The sequence below is a fragment of the Lissotriton helveticus genome, chromosome 11 (assembly GCF_964261635.1).
Source record: "Lissotriton helveticus chromosome 11, aLisHel1.1, whole genome shotgun sequence".
Taxonomy (NCBI): domain Eukaryota; kingdom Metazoa; phylum Chordata; class Amphibia; order Caudata; family Salamandridae; genus Lissotriton; species Lissotriton helveticus.
Window position 1 is genome coordinate 300315202 of NC_136072.1, and position 22461 is coordinate 300337662.

The 22461-nt window shown below is 42.8% G+C and overlaps 1 protein-coding gene across 1 annotated transcript in view; it reads right to left on the bottom strand.

The window, feature by feature from the left end:
• Nucleotides 1-22461, bottom strand: part of ADGRA2 (adhesion G protein-coupled receptor A2) — a 503592-nt gene that overhangs the window by 38035 nt on the left and 443096 nt on the right. The window contains exons 9-14 of the mRNA XM_078665416.1: nt 19385-19583; nt 18100-18249; nt 16719-16880; nt 11434-11655; nt 9012-9213; nt 3207-3415 (exon numbers count right to left, since the gene is read on the bottom strand). Of these exons, the coding sequence (XP_078521542.1) occupies nt 3207-3415; nt 9012-9213; nt 11434-11655; nt 16719-16880; nt 18100-18249; nt 19385-19583 (1144 nt within the window). The remainder of the gene's footprint in view (nt 1-3206; nt 3416-9011; nt 9214-11433; nt 11656-16718; nt 16881-18099; nt 18250-19384; nt 19584-22461) is intronic.

Here is a 22461-nt window from a genome sequence, read left to right on the forward strand (position 1 = left end):
GTAGTTGACAAAAACAATAATAACAGCGATGTAATTGCCATGACAAAGGCAGAGACAATACTCCCTTAGGCTTTTCACTACCTAAAAATAGCTGCTAGCTCCATCCTTAACCTTGGGGCAAAGAAGAGGTGTGAGCCAGTCATGAAACTCATATTAATCAGATGAGACAGAAGCAGGTAGGATCCATGATAGTGGGTCATTTCCCATTTCCTGGTTGATGGTGAACAAAAAGAGTGGGACATCTACCATTGTATTAGAATATTCATCAATGTCCACTTCACCCTTGGCTATCTCTTGCCTAGCTTCCCCCTTCTCCATCACACAAAATAAGGAATTTCAAAAGCCTCTATTGTCAATCTGCTTCTGTCTTTTACTTGAGCTCAGTAGCTATCAACAAAATCAAACACCCACTTTTCTCCCAAATTGTTTACTCATGGGACAACTGAGAAAGAGACTCTCCCCATCAGAGTTCCACCTTACAGCCAATCCATGCGCACTTCATCTTCTTCTGACCACCAATGGATTGTCTCAAGGGTCACCATTTGGCCTAGTTTCCTCTCACTTTGCAGCTTACAGGTGGAAGATGGTCTTTTTTTACTTCAACTACAATGCAGGTGACATCCAACTTAATCTCATCACCCCTGACCTCTGCCTGTGGTTCATTCCACATTCACAGACCTCCACCTGGCAGTTTCCACCTGAAGGTAAACATATCAAAAAGGAAAATAATAGGAAATCAAACAATGAAACAAAATGTGGAACGCCATCTTGAAATTTTCAGCCTACCACTCTTGAGAACAGCAAGGACTCATGCACTCATAGCCTCGCTGAATTTTGGCTTTACAGTTTAGGTCATAGGACTGTTGCACCTTTTTTGAGCCAAATGTCACCTAATCCCAGGCCACGTAAACACATCTCTATTTCTCTTCAGCAGAAGCCCAGAATGTGTATGATCCAGTACCTGCAGCAGAACCTCCATTAACTGACATACAAAGGTCATGTAGTATGTCATTGTGGACATGCCTAGTTTCCCAGTTTCTTTTTCTACTAGAGCATGGTAGTCTGTCCGTGCTCATATGGTATTCTAGTATAGTATAAATGACTCCCCTCTGTATGTTCCAATTCTGTTTCAAAGAGAGATAAGAGTGTGATGGAAGTGCTTGAGATAACTCTTCTAAACTACAGGCCTTTCTGTGACCCGCACTTCGGTATAAGGATGCCAGAGCCACCATGAGGTTTTTCTAGTGATTCAGAGTGGTTGCGGAAGCATTTGGCACAGATTTGTGTTCTCTAGTGAATCTCTCTATGTCTTGCCATGGACTCCTTTTTTGGTGGACCTACAGACTCAAACTGTGCTTCAATGATGGAGCCAGAAGATACCAGAGGTGTCCTGATGTTTTGGGCAGAGAGAATGCAACCAAGCAGTTCAGGGGAGACTGATCCTTTTGAGCTGGAGGTGAACTAGTTGTTACGTGGTTGTTGACTGGGAATAATACAGAATATGTAACAAATGGGGATTTGGAAATGTCTACTAAATCGTGTAATTCACATTGTTCCAGTAACATAATTTTATGAAGTGACTACAAATATGACCCCCTCCACACTGTGGTGTTGCTGTCCTTTCTTGCTGTTGTGTGCAAATAGAAGGTTATTTTCCTAGGATTCGCTTAATTACTCTTTAGTGTGTTACGGTTTAAAATGTGACGGGTCAGTGGGAGTTGAGGGCTGGAAGGGGTGAGTTAACTATGCCAGGCTTGCAATAAAGAGTTGCAACTTAGCTGTTCTCTTAGTGATTCGTAGAGGACACATCAAATTTCTGTTACGAGTTGCAGCCCTGAGGAGATAAGGACCAGCAGAACTTGGCATATGGGCAACTCGGCATCTTGGCAATCATGACTTGCATATCATGGCTAGAATTAAACCAGGGAACTTATTCAAAGATCTATGGAGTTCAATTAAAGGTATAGTGTAGATTCACTGATACGTGTACTCGGTCCGCTTCCCATACTATGCCATTGTTGCAGTCTACATTGCTCCATGTTGCGTGCCTTCGCTGCGAGAACAGGACAATGCTCCCTTGGTTACTGTGGAATTTATGTCAAGCACACAACGCATCATGTAAATGGGCTTATGGTCAGTGTGGATAACGTAAACACTGCCTTGGGGCAAGGCGTTGACGTGACTGTGTGATTAAGGGCACACCCGCAACCTCTATGTGCAGCCACCTTGATTGGGTGTTTCTTCCGGCTAGCTGTGACAGTGCATGTTATCTCAGACGGTTATTGGGGTTAGAGGATACTGAACGCTCACATTCATCAGTGCCACTTACAAAAAGTATTATCACCGCTTTTTCCTTCCGAAATAAATGAAAGGAAGTTTCATGAATTGCATTGAATATTAAAAATACGGGTAATCGTATGATTTATTGGCAGTACATCTGCTGTACACCTATTTATACTGGAATCCAAAAGGTGACTAGTGTGCTAATACCAAATTCTTGATATGGAATTCTTAGAGGACACAACACACATTGCAACACTTGTTTCTGGTAAGAACTTCTTGTGGTTACTTCGAGGCCTATTCTAGACGAACATTTTCTCATGTTTCTTTGTTCGATAGTCACACCTCTGCTAAAATATGCTCATCAACTCTATTAAATCCGGTAGACTGATATGCTTCAGTGTCTCAGGCAAATCTACTCTCTTCCAGACTTTCTTCCCACAGAGAGAGATTCCTCCAACAGCTCTTTATCCTTTTGAAGACGTGGCCTCCAAACATGGACACTACGCAATAGGTATAGACGCAATAATGATTGATACTGTGTAGCATAATTTCCATTCTTAGTTGCCAACCCCCAGTTAACACACCAGTCCTTAGGATTCTCATTCTGGCTTCTCCGAACGTTTTAAATTATTTTAGGCAACTGTATAGGCTTACCTCAAGGACTGCGACCTGTACAAAAGTTCCAACAACAGCATCCTCAAAAAAAGAACATTTATGACGCCAAGGAGTCATTATGAATTAATTTCTGATACTTAAGTATTGTTTTCTGCATAAAAATGAATATACACACACACCTACCTACCTACCTCTAAAGGAATACTTGGCATTTTTCTTCAGTGTAACTTTAACTTTACAATTCAATCAAAATGGTAAGATGGCAGAGTTATCCCTGAGCAAGCGAATGTGGAATGTATCATTTTTACCTTCAGGACAGCAAAGTTGTTCAGGTGCCAACACTGGATGGTGGTGATGTTTATTTCTTCTCGTACGATCTGGCACCCATCCGAGCTCCATCCGCCGGACCCTTCCAGCAGGTCAAAGTTCCAATATGCTGGCACTGTGTCCCCTCCTTCGACAAGGTGCCGTAGTAAGACCACCACAGGATCGCTCAGGTTACTTATGCTGCATCCACCTGAAGGAGAATGGAGATGGGTGAGGGTCACTTTGTAGTGAAACAACTTATAGATTTGTGGCCCAAATTAGCTCATTTTGATATATGGGAGATTTGCAAGGGAACAATGTAACAATGACTTCCTTCCCAAATAAAAGTGAACAAGAAATTGTAGCTTGCTACTGAGGAATACGAACCTTCTCTACATCAGAGTCGGCTGGCCTTTAATGGAAAATGGATCTTCCTGAATGTTGCTGCCTCTCAAAGGAATGTAACAGCTTATTGCCACGCTTTAAGACCCACTAGTCCGTCGCTATCCTGCCACGAACTATCCTGACTTCCCAAACATTTATTTGTAGATTTATATTTAGTGTCAATTTGCTACCTTTTAGCTCCTTAACCCGTTCCGTGCTGCCGTCAGCCATTGGCCGACGGCAGCACTACCTCCCCAGTGCTGCCGTCGGCCAATGGCCGACGCGGCCCCGCCTGTTTTGCGGAAGTGCCTCACTTCCGCAAAATCGCGGGCGCAGTTAAGGCGTTAAGAGTGCTAGTCATGATGTAGTGTAGCTCCTATTTTCCCAATAGGCTCTGCGCATTGGAATAGTGCCTACAGCAGTAAAGGCCTAGGCCAGAGCCTATTGGGAAAATAGGAGCTACACTACATGGCGCCCCACGTTGGGCGCCATGTAGTGTAGCTCCTATTTTCCCAATAGGCTCTGCGCATTGGAATAGTGCCTACAGCAGTAAAGGCCTAGGCCAGACGTTAACTAGGTCTACTACTGTCGATACTAGACTTAATTTTTGGGTTTGCCAGCTAAGCTCAGAGTTCGCTAGAAACTTTCTCGAATGTTCAAGGAAGGATTAACTCCCCTGATTAGACAAGAAGGGATTTAGTTTCTGACAACCATAGAACATGACAACTTTGCTCTCGGCTTCGGCAAGTATGGCTGCTCCGTCTTGTCACCACGCGTGTGTTTGCATAGGGCAAGGTCGGCAATATTTATACCTTAAAGGTGCCGGGATTGACGTAAGGATGGACATAGGTACGTCAATAAAGATGTCATACGACTTGCTCGTTAGCACATTCTTTACTAAAGTTCTCTGTGAAATCAAAACAATGGCCGCACGGATTATCCAGGTTGTCATAGGTTTGATTTGTTATGAAAACGTCGTATGCCTTATCAGGGGCTGGAGGAATGTCGCTTGTCTAATTAGATCTCAAGCGTTATGACCTAATCAGATAACACGTTCCTGTGCCGTAGTGTGACTGCGTCAGATAACGGTATCTGCATCATGGGGGATTTCTTGCCTCATGGGCTGACTGTTAGTTAACTAGCTAGTAAGTTTAACCAGAATAGGGTCAGGAATAGGGGGATCGAATCAGAACCTATAGAAATACACGACAATGACCGGACTGACACGGCTGGGAGAGAGGCGAGTAGATGCATACAGGGTGTGGGGCTAGTAAGGTGAAAGCATTTGGTGGACTATCCCAAGAGTCAACAATAAGTGTTGAAAATAGGGATCACCTTTGTGAAAGCAGTTGTCACTGTGATCAGAGTGCGGTCATTAGTATTGAAGATTTGGGAAATCTTTCAATCACAGGTGGAAGCTGTTCGGATCAACTGAACACAGCGGATTTCCGGCCATATGGAACGGTTTAATGTGGACTGGATTCTCAATCATATGATTTTGAAGCCTTCACATGACCTTACGCAGTGCCCTTACAGCCTAATGTAAAACTTTCCATATTTATGGGCCAAACGCTACCAAGGATCTTCTCCCACGTCTTAAACTGATTTAAAGGATTCCAGATAAGTTATGTTACGTGTGGCTCACTTCTGTTTGTACTCTGGTCCTCTGTCACAGAACGTTGGGTGCGTTGTGCGCACAATTGTACATTTGATCCTGTCTTCAATGGGGAGCTAATAGAATGCATTTGAGATGGAATTAGTGTGCTCCTGTGTCTTCTGATTGAGACAGAACCTCGCTGTCTCATATAGTATGCATTGTAGCCAATTAAGGGGCATATTTACAAGTCCCTATCGCCACAGGAACATCACTTTTAGTGACGTTCCTGTGGCGATATGGGCTTCGCCTTATTTACAAGGCAGCGTTAAGCCACTTAATGTGTAAAGTAGGCATCTTTCACGCTATACTTAGCGTGAAAGGGGCAGGCAATGGGTGTTGTGGTGGGGTTTCCACCACATCACCCATTGATTTTGATGCTGCCCCATATTTACAAGGGTGGCGTAAATATGGCGCAGCACCAAAATTAAGAGCAGGGAAAACCTTGTCTTATCCTGGCAAAACGAGACATGCTTTATTTCACCTCATTTTTGCTGTTTCTATGTATGCTGCATTGTGCAGCAGACATAGAAACAGCTGCAATTCCTGACTCTTGGAAGGGAGCAGAGGTGATCCCTATCTTCAAAAAAGGTTATAGGAATCAACCCTGCAACTACAGACCTATTATTTTTATTGATTCCTTCCAAAACATATTCTGTTGTACCCTCATTTGTCAAGATCAAAGAATGATAATAACATTTTATCTTCATACCAAGCTGGTTTCAGACAGAAAACGGGGACAATAGACCAGGAGTTTCATTTTCTCCTTCAATTTAGGAAGACCATGGTTATTGGCCAGAGGAGCCTTTACGTAGCATTTTTTGACCTGAAGACTGCCTTCGATCTTGTCCCAAGAAACATCTTATGGCAGGTGCTAAAAGATATGGGGACACCTATGGACATTTTCTCTTTAGTCATTCGTGTCCATGAAAGTATCTATGCCAAAGTGCGCTGGGGCGAGCAAGGTCAGTTCAGTGACCCAATCCAAGTAAATTGAGGCGTACACCAAGGTTGCGTACTGGCTCCAACACTTTTTTCCTTCTTCATGAATAATGTAGTTGAGTTCCTATCGCAGATTCCAGCTGATGCACCCAAACTGGGGAGGAAAACAATTGTGACCCTCTTGTTGCTGACGACACTGTGGTAGTGTCAAAACCCCCTGGGTGTCTCCAACTGCTTCAAAATCAATTCAAATACTTTTGCGACATGCAAGGCCTTAAGATGAACACATCAAAGTAAAAATTTATGATGATCAATCCCCATAAATCATATAGAGGGAGACCGCCTCAAGGTGGCCTCCCACCCACTAGAGAGGGTTAGTAACTTTGAGTACTTTAGTATAAAGCTATCCTAAGACATGTCCTGGAAACCACATATAATCAGGTCAATTTTGAAGCATAAACAGGTAAACCTGTCAATGCTGTCCTCCAGATCTATGACTCTAAGGTGGTGAGTTGTGCCCTATATGGTGCTGAATTGTGGGGCTTCAATAGGTTGGTCGATCTCCCTACATCTGAGAATATGTTACTGGGGAGTCTGGTGTCATTACCTCAGAGCACACCGCTCCTTCCCTTAAAGCTGGATTTGGGCAGGAGATCTATAGCAGACATGGCCAAATTATGTCCCCTGTTATTCTGGCAGAGAATCAGGTCAACCCCTGGACTCCGTTCCTATGCCAATGCTCTTGAGGAAGTTAGTTCCTTGGACAAATTTAACAAGATTGGCTAGATAAGAAATGTGAAGCGTTTACTGGTCAATATTGAGTTACTTGGGCAATGGGATAACCCTAAACCTGTACAGCTTCCTGATAAAAACACGTGAAAACACTGTACTGGAACTGTGTAGCCCAGACTAAACATAGTAACACATTGTGGGGTAAGTTAATAAAGGAGTTCCTCGACTTTAAAATGGCAAGTTCTCTGAAAGCTACTTAGACATCATCCACATACCTAGCGACAGGAAACTTTACATGCACTTTTGGTTTGGAACACTTCCCCTGAACTCCTTCACTAGCACTTGGAATTGTAACCCATCACATTCCCAGGTTTGTTCTAGTTGCACTATAGCAATCGAATCACTTGCATATGTATTATTCGCTTGTTCAGCCTACTCTCTTCCGAGTGCTAAGTGGCTTATGCCCATATTCAAGCAGCCGAGAACTTGTGGATCTGATCTAAGACCCCTGTTTGCATGCTCACTCACAACATTTTTGGGGCACATGTGGGGCATTAGGAGGAAATTGCAGAAGCTTCAAACTACCCCCTCTAATTGTTTTAATTGTGTAATTGTATAATAATAATAATAATCACATTTATAAAGCGCCTGGTTTCACTAGGCCAGAATGTCCCCGCGCTGCAGTGCAGACTACGTTTGGCAGCTAAACAAACCTATCCTAAAAGGAGGGGGGCTATGCAGAGGGGAATAAATGGGTTTTCAGCTTTTTACGGAAAACAACTGCCGAGTCCTCCAGCCGAAGGCTCTGTGGGAGCTTGTTCCACTGCTGTGTAGCCACATAACAGAAGGAACGGCCACCCATCCTAGCTCTCTTAAAGGTAGGAACACACACCTGACCCGTACCACTCGATCTGAGTTGCAGGGTTGGTGAGTAGGGAGTGAGTAGGTCAAACAAGTAGGAAGGGCCAGTCCTTTGTATGATCCAGTGGCTCACGCGCAATGCCTTGAACAAAACTCTCTCCCTAATTGGCAACCAATGAAGGGAGTCCAGAGCCCTCTTAGAAGAGGCTCTACTCGGAGCTGCAGCATTCTGGATACCTTGGAGTCTTTGCACCCATTTAGCGGTAGCACCCAGGTACAGTATATTACCGTAATCCAGGCGCGATGTCACCAGGGCATGCATCATGGTCTTCCTGGCTGCAGTAGGCAGCACATCCAAGGTTTTCCGAAGACCCCGCCTGGTATGATGCTCAAAAGAGAGCTCGGTGTCCAGCCAAACCCCAAGGTTCTTAGCCCTGAACACAGGGCAAGGGGGTGGGTCCCAAACTCTGTAATATTTTATCATGCTAACCATGGAAGTAATTATAGAATGTTATGTCTTGTCATTAGGAGAACCCAGACAGCATAGCGGACCCTTTATAGCCCACTATAGGACTATTAGAGGTTTTTGCTCTCACTCAACCAGTGATTAGGAAGGTCTTGTTTATATTGTGTCTGCAACTGATATTAACGTAAACTTATTTTAATGTTCCTCTATTATACAACTTACGATTTCATAAATTCTTTCCTATTTGTACATAAAGTTTTATAATACACATTGCACTTTTATGGTCAATTGCCAAAAATAAAGTTCCATTGACTGCAAAAGCAATCCTCACCCACAAAATAGTGTTTTTTTTCTTTTTAATCCGGGTTACACTTGGACACGTGTTCTGTAACCGCAACCTAATATTCATTTTCAGTGAGTCCATCACGGAAATTCAAGTGGAGACAATTTAAAGGAATTAATTACGTGTATTCTGTAGTACCAGCTTATTACCTTCTGGTTTTATATAGCATGTTCTTAAGGAATTCGAATTTTGTTTCCAGCTTAATTTAAAAGAGCTGTTTAGAATAACAGAACATTCTTTTATCTGTCCTGACCTAAAAAGTTACTTCTTCCACCTACTGCAGCACTGGAACATAAATATTTTTCTTTGGTCACCTCTCATGTTTGTGCTCATAATCTTCCACATGGATTTATTAATTTGACAAGATGCCGCCCTATTCATGAAAAAGATACAGCCACAGATTTTGCCTGAGAGGTTTCTCTTACTTATGCCAGCGAAGATGATGGGCGTGGCAAGGCCCCGTCGCTTGCCATCATCCGCGAGCCCAGAGGAGTTGCCCATGCTGTGGAAGAGCTTGCCATTCCTGAATGCCACAAACTGAAGCTTGCAGTCTGGAGGCATTGGCGTCAAGGTCGGCGTAGAGAAGAGGTTGGCAGGCAACTGGATGGAAGCCAAAGGCACGCTATTCTAAATGGAGAAAGAGGACAATAGAAAGAGATCAACTTACTGGAGTTTAGTACAGATAATAGAGGAAGCAAGCAGAGGACAGAACTGTGAGAGACTAAAGATGCACTGTCAGTGAGATCACACTAATTGCTCATCCACAGACATACCATAACTTGTAGGTCTCTAGCTAAATTTCAACCTACAAAAACATTGCAAGCACTCTATTGCCTTCCACTAGTTCGTCGTATCTATTTACCATTCTTAAGTCTTCGTCTACTAGCCTAGGCTCACGTTGTGATATGGTGGTAAGGTCGATATTGTTGAAATAGTATTTTTGTAATTTGGTATTTTGAGATAATAGTAGAATAACCTCTCATTAAATGTTACTACATTGGAAATTCACACATTACCTTTCAATACATTGAGAAGGACAGTAAATGTATTTCTACCTTCAAGGTTTTCAGTCAAACTATAACAGCTGGCTGATTGACTGGCCTTACTCCAGCCTATTGTCAATTACATAATTTGAATGACTTCTTCCTTCAATAAATATGCTGACAGACCCACTTGAAAGGAGTGAGTGTATCATCTTGTATTCAGTACTTTCTACTCTCATTTCAGAGGACAGGAAAATACATTTACAGAAACTACCTAGCAGCCTGCTGGGAGAATAAGGGGGATATTCACAACAGAATGGGGGAGCACAGTGTTACGCCGCAATTGGAAACGTCGTGCTCCGACATTTTGAAAACCCAGGGATGTGCCATATTTTCAATCATAAGGCGCACTCAGGTGATTCCCCCTAGCGCTGGCGCTTAATGTCGCTGCCTAGAGCCAACGCAGGCACCCTTGCACCATAGTGCAAGGGTGCCTGCATTGCAGGAAATGATTGTTCATGTGCAGGAAGGTGTCCCTTCCTGCACATAAATAATCATTCATGGCGATTTGTAACTTCTATATGTGCTAGAGAATGCAGCACATATAGAAGTTGCAACTCATCATTTTCTAATGATTGTTTATGTGCAGTAAGTGACACTTTTCGGCACATGAACTATCACTAATGGTGAATTGCTCTTTCTATGTATGCTGCAGAATGCAGCACACATAGAAACAGCAAAAACAAGGAAAACATTTTAATTTCTCCTCTTCGTACCAGTTTGAGACCAGGCTTTCCCTGGTCTTAGTTTTGGTGCTGCTCCATATTTACATCAGCCTTGAAAATAGCGGCAGCATCAAAAAGCTCTGGGTGTTGCGGCAGAATGCACACTGCAACACCCATTGCCCGCCCCTTTACGCTAAGTGCTGCGTGAATAGAGGCATTATTTACAAGGCCGCATTAAGCCTCGCTAAGTGGCTTAATTACGCCTTGTAAGTAAGGCAAAGGTTAATCGTCACCAGTGCATCAAAAAAAAAGTGACGCTGTGGTGGCAATAACCCCTTGTGAATATGCCTCTGAGTCTCTAAAGTCACATTTGTACAATGTCTATGCAAAAGGTCCCTTAGTTGCTCCTTCTCTTTGTCCTCTGTGACATCACACACATTTGTCGGCACATCTGGTGCAATCAAACAGTAAATTGGCACTATTCAATATCTTGATGTCATTATTGACCTGTACACTTGTATAATACACATTCCCTACCTATTGCAAGACTCTCCATTCCTCAATCCAAACCTAACTTGATGTTCGCCTCTTCCACACCACAGCGGTAGTCCACCTCACCAGTCAGTCTGTGCCTATAGGGGGCCTCTCATAATATGCACTCTTCTACGTCTACTCACAGTAACTCTAACCTTCTGGGACTGTACTAGTACACTCTTGCCTAGCACTACAGTCTCTGTCCTCCTGTGTATCTCTACCTTAATCCTCACCACCCTCTCTGATCCACTCCAAGGACTCTCCTATAATCCACTCCTCTGGTGCCCCGCAGCACGCTCTGTGCTCAGGTAGTACCTCTGACCTCATGAATCCCTCTAGCACCACTTGCCCACATGTTTGAACTTGTGACTGATTTCCACACCCTGCTACAACTCAGTAAACTTCCTCACAACCCATTGCTGTACTGACATGTGCCTTCTTCTCTAATGCATTTGTTTTGGATGCTTGCTTTTGGCTTCCAGGGGATCCCACAGAAGTATTCGGAATTGTAATTGTCATATGACACGTCTAACTGTTTAGCATCCCTCCCCATTGCTGTCCGTCTCTGAGCTGTTCTACTTGAACAGTATTTATGCACCCCTTACTTTTATACGAAGGTTCTCCAAAGAGCTGTTTGTTTTGCCAGCGATGCACCTGAACCTCAGCCTTTGTTCCGGATGTACGTCTGGTTCCTGATCTCGTCGGGCGCCATCTTGCAGGTTGGACCTGTGGCCATGGCCCTCTCTCCTCTGGAATGTGGTGCACACCAGACCTGTGTAGCTGTCTGGCTTTATTAGGAAAGCCTCCAAAGCAATGTTTTGTGAGTGCTGTTAAAAGAAACATAAATGTAATGTATCTGTACCTACAGTTTTAGTCTATCATCTGTAAAAAGTTAGCATTATTTGCTTAATCCATATATCAAGCTGCTGGATCCAGAATATTTGTATTTTATTTGGGTGGTTTTAAAACACTGCTTCCACTTTGCCCTAGCCTGTGAACTCTTTGGAATCTGCACATATGGCCTGATTATTAATGATGATTGGAATTTATTACACCCGATAAATTTGCATCTGGGTTCGGAATTTATTGGGTGCAATAAATTTCACCTATTCCTAGTAATTGGGGAACAATAACGGATTTTGATCCTTACCTCACCATAATTAGCATGTCTCATTAAATACTGTGCTTTGTCCACTGTTACATTCCAGCATGTTTCACCTACCAAATTCATTGGAGGAGTGCGGGATTTATCATACCTTGGGCCCGATTCACAGAACTTACTTAGGACAAAATCCTAAACTTAGTACCATTTTGGTATTCACAGAAGGCACTTACTCATTTTGGTATTCATATAAGGCACTTACTCATTTTGGTATTCACAGAAGGCCCTTACTCATTGATGAGTAAGTGCCTTCTGTGAATACCAAAATGAGTAAATGGTAGTGAGTTTAGGATTTTGTCCTAAGTTAATTCTGTGAATCGGGCCCTAAGTATTTGTCGGGTGCCTCAACACTACCCCAAATAATGGCCTCTGCAGAAACAAGAGTTTGCACAGGGGTTGGAGTTTTTCGACACATTTGTCATGAGGTCCAGAGAAGGTCAATGGTCCTACCCGACACACAGAAAGCCATAGAGTACAGTCAGCTAATGGAGATCCTCATCCCAGTAGGCTAGAAAAAAAGTAGTGACGTCTTGGAGAAGAATCTAGGGTGACCCGGGGTGGTTGGCGGTAATAGTTTCTTCTAAGATGCCTAACTGCTTAGGCAACGGGTCAAAGCAGGTGATGCAGAAACTTAACACAAGATGCATGGTTAAACATAAGCTTATTTGAAGGGTTGGGTTTTGAAAAAAGTATATCTACTGACTTCATTTCTAAAGTTTGTCTTTTAATCAAACACTTTCATCATCCAGCAGAACATCCAGAAGAACAATAACCAGAACATCACAACAACAGCTTTTTCAGATTGTATTGTTGAGTCATTAAGTTCAAAGTCTGTTACTGTACCTCTGAGGGGGTATAGGTTGATGCCAGACAGTGAGGGCCCGATTCACTACGGTAAACTTATACCTGAAGTCCAAGATTATACCTGAAGTATAAGGGCCTAATTCAAGAGGGTACACTCAGACCTGAAGTCTCAGGTTAGACCTGAAGTCTAAGAGCCCAATTTACAAATGTAAACTTAGGCTTTCGAGTCAAATTTAGATTTCAGGTCTAAAGTTAGACTTCAGGTCTAAGTTTACCTTTGTGAATTGGGTCGTGAGGTAAAAGGTATTGTTACAGTAAAGTAACTTTCCTTTTTTCAGCTTTTATCACTTACAGATTTCCATGCACTGCTTAGACTGGCAGATACTTAAAAACACAAGCTGGTGAGCCTGCCGCAGAAGTAGACCATGGCAATGCCAGCAGCTGAGCTTGGTGGTTTGCACCAGTCAAGACAATAATGTCCAAGATTTTCCTATTTAACTTATTATGCCTTTGTCAACCAAAGAGTTTTTGCATTTGAATTGACAATTGTTCATTCAGTTCAGCTCTCACAGTTGCAGCAAAGCTTAGTATTATGTATTTATGTCTTTCCAGCTAAGAATAGTTTTGATTGTATTTTGGTTATATAAGAAAGGCAACATTTGCTTTATGCCTTGTTAATTTTTGATAACTTGAAAGGTAACCGTCTTTTCACTATAACCACAATTATACATATTTCTGCTGGGTCTAACTATAGTCTCGACATCAATACCATCATCATTCATTTAATGGTAAGTGTAATAAGTCTGTACTCCTTGGAATACTTCTGCACCTCCTTCTAAATGTTAGCCTACATGACTGCAGGTTCCTGAACCAAGTGTGTTGTTGGAAAAATAAACACGAAGAAGTTTTGAATCAAGGAGTGTTCTGGTAGTCTGTTTTGCAATACAGGGACCCTGATTGCAAAACAGAACGTCGAGTGCAAGTGCATAACAGCATTTTTCAAAATGTATAATTTATTCAAAAACAAAGCCCTAGGTGGCAGGGTTCTGCAACATATGTGAATCTATAACAGATCCTTGCTGTGAAAATCAGGACATACTAACAAAAAAACCACTAAGTGTCACATGAGGAACAAAGTTCAACTCTTGGCAGCCTCATTATAGAGCTACACTTAATAGAGAATATCCCTTTGTCACTCTATCTTAAGAACAAAGAATTAAGCAGCATATTCAATCCTGAAACCTCGAGAGTGATTCTTTTTATTATCCTGAATCATGCATAAGGTTTTTGAACAATCCTCTGAGACACCTAGGTCCAAGATTTATCAAACTTCCACGCAATACAATACAAGGCAGTGAGCCAAATTGCAGCGCTGTGAGAAAAGGAGTGGGCATGAATGCGCCATATTTAACATTATATGTCGCCCTCTTGTCCTCTCCTTGCGCTGGCACACAATGTGCTCCCTTGCGCCAAAAAAGGCACCCTAACAGGATTGTGTTTGTGCAGGAAAGTGGGCCTTCCTGTAACAAAAACAATCCCCAGAGTCTTTTTCCTCATTCTAAGTGTGCTACAGAATAAACATAGTTCTTCTCCTTACGCCTTCCCATAGATTTTTGACCTATTTCCAGGTCTATCACTCATGGTAAATCTGGAAATACGCCAAAATCCATGGGTGGATGCATAAGAACACCCACGCTTCACACATGGAACGCCTTCCCAAGGCAGAGTAACGGTAGGCAGTAACTTGCACTGACTTGCGTTACTCCAGATTTACCAAGCACCGCAGGGCAATGCAAGGTGGTCGTGCGTTGCTTGGTAAATCAGACTTTAGTGTTGTGTTACTCTTGCGTTACCTTGTGCGGCGCAAGGGCAATACAGCACTATGGTAATCTGCCCCCTATAGCCTTAGACTTAGGAGTACATGCACTTCATCTCTTCTGCAGCGGCATAATTACAATCCCTGAAAATACACAACTATCAAATTTCTGTATGCATTTGCCTTTCGCATTGCATGGGTCGCAACAAGTGCAGTGCTATATAGCGAAGTATAAATCACCTAATTTAGAGTGTTCACGTGTGGAAACTGATATGGTTTTCTTCATCATTTCTTGTCTTTTAATAAAGCAGCCCACTTATGGTGTCATAGAAGAGAATTGTTCTCAATTTCCATCATTGGCTTAATGAAGCCTGAGCCCCGGCCCCCCGCTCATGCTCAGGACCCGGGGGCTATTGTTACGCCACTGAGGCCCATTCGCACTAATTTATCAACAAATTTCATTCTAGAATTAATGTGCAAACAGTTTGTGAGATTATTCAAATTCTCACTTTGCATTTTGTTTTAGCGGTACTGGCTAAAGGCACTGGGGCACTACCAGAGAGCAATACATTTAGCAGACCTCTGTGAAAATGTGAAAGGCTACAGCTTCCGCTTGTTCCTCCATTGTGAAGTGAGGACTCCTCATGGCTGAGGTGACCCTGCTCCAACAACCAAGAGAGCTCGCACCCGAGTGGTTGTGTCCCTCTTTCTGCAGCTGGACTAGGCCCTGTGCAAATGTAAGGACTAGGGATGTCAAGCTGTAGGTTTCAGGTCGATGCCGTGTAAGTTGGCCAGATAATATTGTGCCAGTGAGACTACAACCTCTGAAGTTTATACTGTTGTTTCCTCTCTTAATGTTTTTTTTAAAGTTTATTTTTCAGTTTACTCAACATATACAAGAACACCCAATTGGCATCACTACAGTGTATGTATACAGATCAACGACCTCATTATCGGCCCTTAGGACTGTAGGCAGCATCCAGGGAGGAACGGACTCATGGGGAAGAAACACAATAGCGGTCAAATATCCTCTCTTAATGTTAAATCGATCATAGCCTTTCTTAAAATGCATTCAAATTAGTCTATTGATGAACTTTGACCGTACGATAATATTTAGTTTGTTTGTCTCATAGCATTTCTGTGTATAATTAACAAATGCTGTTGAGATATGGAAGGCGAATGGGTGGATCTAGAGTAGACATCAACAGGACATATACCTGTGCATGTATAATGTTCTTTTCGCTTGGTGAACAATTGAATAACTGTACTTTTTTGAAAAACAAGATCAGACAATATTATTAGGTTGTGGATCACTTTTTAAGAAGTGCATAATATTCAATGCCTGCAGTTTCTCAGCCGGGGCTGTATGCAGACTCGTCTTTCTCCTCCGGGACAGCAAGATTAGGGAATGCAAAACTGCGTAATACTTGTCCAAGAAACTGAAAAAAGTTCGATAATATGTGCTTATCACGAGAAATGTGGTTTGCAGGTATCTCAGTGAACTTTTTTTTTATACTACAGAATATACTTTTTGCAAAAAAGACACATGAGATTTTATCAAGTAGAAAATGTCCGTGTGAGATATTTTCTGTTCATACCAGTTTGCCGCAAGAAAACAAATTATGCAAAATTGCATAATTTTATATTGCGAATTGAAATTATACATTATGCTTGCCTAATTGAAATTTCGACTTGGCATGATCAAGACGCTTTTAGCCAATGTACCTACCAGCAGCTCTGCTGGTTGGGGGTAGAGGTCTATGGTGAAAGCTCTCCAATGCAGCTCTTCCCCGTGCCGTCCAGAATGGCCTAAATTCTCATGTGTATCTGCTTCCTGTGGAAATAATGAATGAGCAAACACTTTGGTAGCACACTATTGAGCTACTCAGATAATGCTCAGTGAGGGGATGTCTCTTACAATGCTCCTTGAAATGATGATGAAAAGCGTTGCAGCGCTTTGACTCCTTAAGTGAAGACAGCTCAATATGATACACAAAATGTGAGGGATTGACTTCACAACGAGAATATTGTGCAATGAAACAAAGCTCTACAGTTCCCCTCTCTATAATTTGGTAAATAAACATATGGGTGCTATAGTTGAACCATACCAGTGACAGATCCTGAGAGTTGCTGTGAAGGGTGAAGCCGGCGATCTTCTCGACAGACTGAACAATACTCGTGCAGGCCTTGTCCTCTGCCTGAGCCATCCACAGGATGTGCCTGTCGACAAGCATGATGTTACTGGCCATCTCGAAGATGACCTCCCCGAGCTGCAAATAAAAGGGGAAAAAATAGGTATGTTTAAAGCAAATTTCACTTCTGATACCTTTGAAAGTGACATGGTTTGTCACTTGGATGTAGTGCATTTTAAAGTTAGGGTATTTTAGACATAGCCACCAGATGCCTATGGCATTCAAAGAATGGGAATCTATAACAGATCCATGCAGAACTACTCATTTTTAACAGGACTCTATCCTTGGGTATCAATCACGGTACGTTTATCTCAGCTGCCTCAAGCCCTAAGTAGCTTCTTGCGCGTAAAAATGGCTTTCAGGACATCCAAAGACATTAAAGTGCTGCTGATATAACCTGCCAGTCATGGTTTCCATGAGCCGGCAATGGAAGTGCTCCAACAGAAGATCAATTGAAGAACTGGTAACACAACTGAACTTAAACTGTGACATCCAATTCTATACATTCTCATGTCTTGCTTGATGATGTCTGATGGTGTATGTTCATAACACATTGCTATCTACAGTAAGATTTACTTCAAATGTCAATACATTTTGAAAAAAGATTGGTGTACGATTGTGAAGTGATGCACCATTGGAACGACGTACAAAGGTGATAAAGTATCCTTCCATTTTGTTACCTTATCGGATTAGGATCACAGTTCCTCTCAAGGGAACGCGGACCACTCGTAATCATATAATCATGCTCCCTGCAGCAGAAGCAGGTTTCCTAAAGGCTACATGAACATGTTTTTGGTTGTCATGTTCAGCCATGCCTCTGCCCCATCATGATAGGAAAATGAGGATAGGGTTCACATTCATTAGGTTTTAATATAGCCTCACAACCTGCAGCAGACAGAAAAGGAAATCATAGTTTTTTTCAGGCTACATTATTGGCCCACGCAGACGAGGAAAAGGAAAGGTTCAATGTGTGATACATTGCGAAAATAATCAGGCAGTCCAATGACATATCTTATGTTCGGTCTCATACTGCAAACTGGTTGCAAAGGCAACGTCTCAGAGGCTCCTACTAATCCTGGCACCCTGCTCAGTGCCAGACCAGCCTCGGGAGTCCAGCTCATGTGTCACATTCAAGAGTGATGGCTGCTGTGTGTCAAACAGTTACATAGTGAAACCCTTTGTCCTGCAAAACCATGCCTTTGATGTAATCTTTAATATCTAGGGTTAGAACCTGGCTCTCACGGCTTGTGCAGCACACCCTAATTTCACTAAAGATCTCTGCACACCCCAATATTACCTGCTTAATTTGATCCACATATCCTATGAACTTTGCAATCATCTGAGCGACATAGATGACATCCATCATATCTGAGAAGTTGGCAGCCTCCGCTGTGTAAACGCGGAGTTGGTGTGCAAGCGTGAGGGCGTTGGAGGCGTTGATGGGCATCTAAAACACACACATAAAGAAGACATCAAAGAAATCAGGTAACATTCTGACACAAGGAGGTACGAGATCCCATGCGTGCCTGGGCCAAACTTGACATGAAAAGGGATGAGAACTCCTTAAGACGAAACCTTTATTGCTTATGCCTGTAAAATAGTTGGACTAAATCTGTCTCGTGGCTGGGCGCAGAGGCAACAGCACCCCCAAATGATTGTTTTGTATGTAAGGTTCAATCAGTCAGTGTAGAATCTCCCTAAACTGACTGGTTGAACCCTTAGACACAGACCTTTAGTTCCCCTCATGACCGGATCTGCCCTTACACATAGGCCCAACGTGCTCCTCATGACCAGTCCAAACATCAAATGAAGCGGGTACATCTTTGGAATGACTGATCTAACCCTACTACATAGCAACATGAGATAGCAAACATGACTTGCCCAACTCTGACATACCACAACATCTGATCTTGAAGAAAATTGATCTACTTTTAACAGTATCAGAAAACTGAATTCCTCAAAAGACTGACCCACCCTTACAAAACACAAACACATACGATATCCCCAAATAAAGCATTCTAAACTTCATTTCTTCCCCTTCTAGTCTTTTCTTCCTTGCTACTTTCACTTTTGACTTCTAACATTTCCTCTTGTCCTCATTCCTCCTTTAATTGCTCTTTTCCTTGCTTCCTTCCCCTACTCATTATTTCCTTCTTCTGTTCTTTTCTTCCTTGTTTGCTCCCCCCCCTTGTATTTGTTGTTCTTGGCTTCTTTCCATACTTTATTCCTAGCTTCCTTTTTTCCTTTCTAGTTCCTTACTTCCTTACTCCTTACTAGTTACCTTTCTTGCGTACCTTTATTGTATCCTTGCTTCCCTTCCTGCCAGATACTCATCAGAATTTAATAAGACACTGACACATCAATTAGAAGAAGGATGCAGCCATGACACACAGAAATAATAGCTGTATTCTGTGTATGAGTTATGCAACTGAGCTCCAGCACAATTTGACTTTCAGAAGCATTGACCTTTGAGAACTCTGTAAATTCCTTGAAAGGCCCACCTGACCCAAGGTGCAGTGTCTGAAAACTTCACTCTGGTGTATAAAAGAATTTGATGAGATTACAAAGGATCTACCACTCACCAGGACAAAAGTATAAAGCACTCTGGTGATGTCATTTGTGTACAAGCACTTTGAGTAGTCGCCTTCTTCCCAACGTCCCGAGCGGTCACAGTGGCGGGATGCTCGCTTCTCCTGGGCTCGTCCGTTTATGGTCACCGAGGGGAACGGATACTGCAGGCAGGGCTGGTATGCTGTGATCCCTGCTACGGTGCGTGGCCACCTGAAAGAAAAAGGACACACTGAGGTCATCAGAAATCCATGGGCTTGAACCTTCAGTCACACACTTGTATGTCCTGCATTTCTTTAGGGAGCATTTCACATCAGGGCCGGCTTTAGCGCTGGTGGCGCCCATTGGGACAATCACTTTTAGCGCCCCTACTTCCCATGATCGCCTCCTCTGGTTCTCTCCCTACCACCTGCAAATGTGCCGCACATCTCTCCTATCGTAATATATTGCGGAACACAGTGCCCCCCTCAGGTCACAGCGACCCCCTCCACAAGTCAGCGCCCAGTGCGGCCGCACCAGTCGCACTGCCCTAAAGCCGGCCCTGTTTCACATTAGTTAACTCTGATAATTTATAAATAGCAAAACAACAAAGAAGGTATTCTTGCAAGTTGAGGGACATGGATGGGGTTGGGTGGCTTGATGTATTTATCTCTGTCGTATTTCGTTTTTTTCCTGAAATGAATGGAGTATGATCAGTGCAAATGATGAGTGATTTTTGTGCTAATTCATTTAGCACTGCATTTTAGCAACCGCTGATAGCAGCTGGTAGGGGGGGGGGGTCTAAACTACAGTGAATGAGTGTAATTATTTCACAACACTTTATAAACACAACTACTAACACGTGCACAAAACGTGTTTTCGCCCATTTCAGCACATTCACTAACCTTTATAGAAAAGTTTGATAGACTTGTGTGGGCATGAAAGACAGCCAGGCATGTGTACGAATAAGAGTGAGCACCACCTTTAATTGTGCCACCAACGTCTAATAAGCCAAACTGACATTCAGCGTGATAGCACCCTTGGGTGAGTCCCACCGACATACCTTGAGAATGGCCTCCATTGAATGTGAGTGACTTTGTGTCAGGTAGACTGACCATCAATGAGTGAGGCTGACTGACAGTGACTTAAAAAACTTTCAGTGAGTGGGAACGTTTGGGTAGGTTGTCTACAAATGAGTGAGTTCAATTCCCAAAAAATGAATCTAGCTGCCTGCGATTGAGGCATGCTTGAAGTCAGTGAGAATGGGAACCAAATAGCCTAACTTCCAATGAGTGAGTTTAACTTACAATAAGTGATTCTGAATTTCAAATAGCATATGTGACGTAAAGTGGGCAAGTGCAACTACGAGTGAGTATATGTATTTACCAATTAGGTAAGTCTGTGTTTCAGGGAATGAGCTGTGTTTCTGAATAGTGAGAATAGACGTTACATGGAAATACTTATGCACGAACAGTTGTGGGATGTTCACAATTGTGCATGGGAAAGTGCCATCACATTTGTGCTAAGTCATTTTGATTCTCTTTTATCTTCACAGGGACAATCTTGTTCCATGTAGGGGAACCCGGATGTATGACCTTACAACGCAGGCTATTACAACGCCTGCCTTTACAACGCGGTTTTTACATCGCATACCATTACAACGCATAGCGCTTTTGGGTGTTGGATAGTGAATAGTTTAATTTACTATTCCAACTCCAGTCCCCGTGGACACTAGGGAAGGTTATTGGATAGTAAATTAACCTATTCCCTATCCTAGAGCGCCCCCCAGCGCAATGCGTTGTAATAGTTTGCGTTGTAATGACCGCGTTATAATGGTAGTGCGTTGTAAACGTTTCGTTGTAAGTGATGTTTACCGGGGAACCCCTACTTGTACACCCCCACCAACTTTCGGTGGGCTTCCATTACCTTCAAACCGTGGGGAGGGATTAACTCCTGCCATTTTCAGAGGTACCTTTGCAAATATTTTCAGGGTGGGAATGTGTCAGAGAAACTTTTAGGGCTATCCACAAAGGTCTGAGTTCATGTGAGTTCCCAATCTTTCTGAGCAATGACTAGTGCCCGCCATTGCAGTGGGATTTACATATGCAAAACATTAAATTTTTAGGTAAATTTGTGCACGAGTGACTGAATTTACCAATGCAAAGTTACCATTTGTGAACAGCTTGCCAGGGCAAGGCTAGAAACCAAAATCTGCCCTGGCAAACATTTTCAAACTAGCCCTACGCTACAGAAGGTGGTGAGAAGAATGGGTCGGTGTGCCTAACTTCCTATAAGTGTGTGCACTGTGCAACTACCAGTGTGTGAACCTGAATTTCAGTGGGCGAGTCTAACTCCCCTGAGGTATGCACAACTTCCAGTGAGTTATCGAATATTCCAGTTAGAGAGCTTGATTTGCAGCAGGAGAGTCTAACTTTTAGCAACTGAATCTGACTACCACTGAATGAGTTTAACTTCAGCTTTGAGAGTCTGTCATCAATTGCGTGAGGTATGAAATGGCAGGAAATCATCAGTAGATATTTACCTGCTTATTTATCCTCGACTTGTTCCGTCAGGATGGGATCAGTATGTCCCTAAAAACGCATGGCCAGAAGATTCAGACTTTAGCCAAACATTTTCATCGAATGAACCAACTCCCCGGGGACAAAAGCATTAGCAAGACATACCCAGCAGTAAAAGAATGTATTAAGAACATCAGTAGTCCAGGAATGGGAAATTATGGGCGAAGTCCCTGCCCTTCTACCTGAAGTCATTGGCTAAAGATTCCTTGACAGGGCAAAAGCAAAGTAGTCTCCCGCGAGAGTATACGGGCATTGTCAGTCCTGATGGTGAAAAACGAACAGTACTTCATTCCTGGCAACGAACACTTTCTGTACTTCATAGGTAAACACTTCCAGAACATCAGGATCTAGCTTGACAGGATTGCTCGTGGAAGTTGGAGAGAAGAGCAATGGGGGAGTGAGATCCCATGAACCCCACAACTTGTGGGGTAAAGATCAGATTACTTTCTCAGTGATTAATTTGCATATATTAGATAGCGATGCCAATCTCAATGGGGCATATCGCAAATGCCAGAATTCGCAGAATTCCAGCA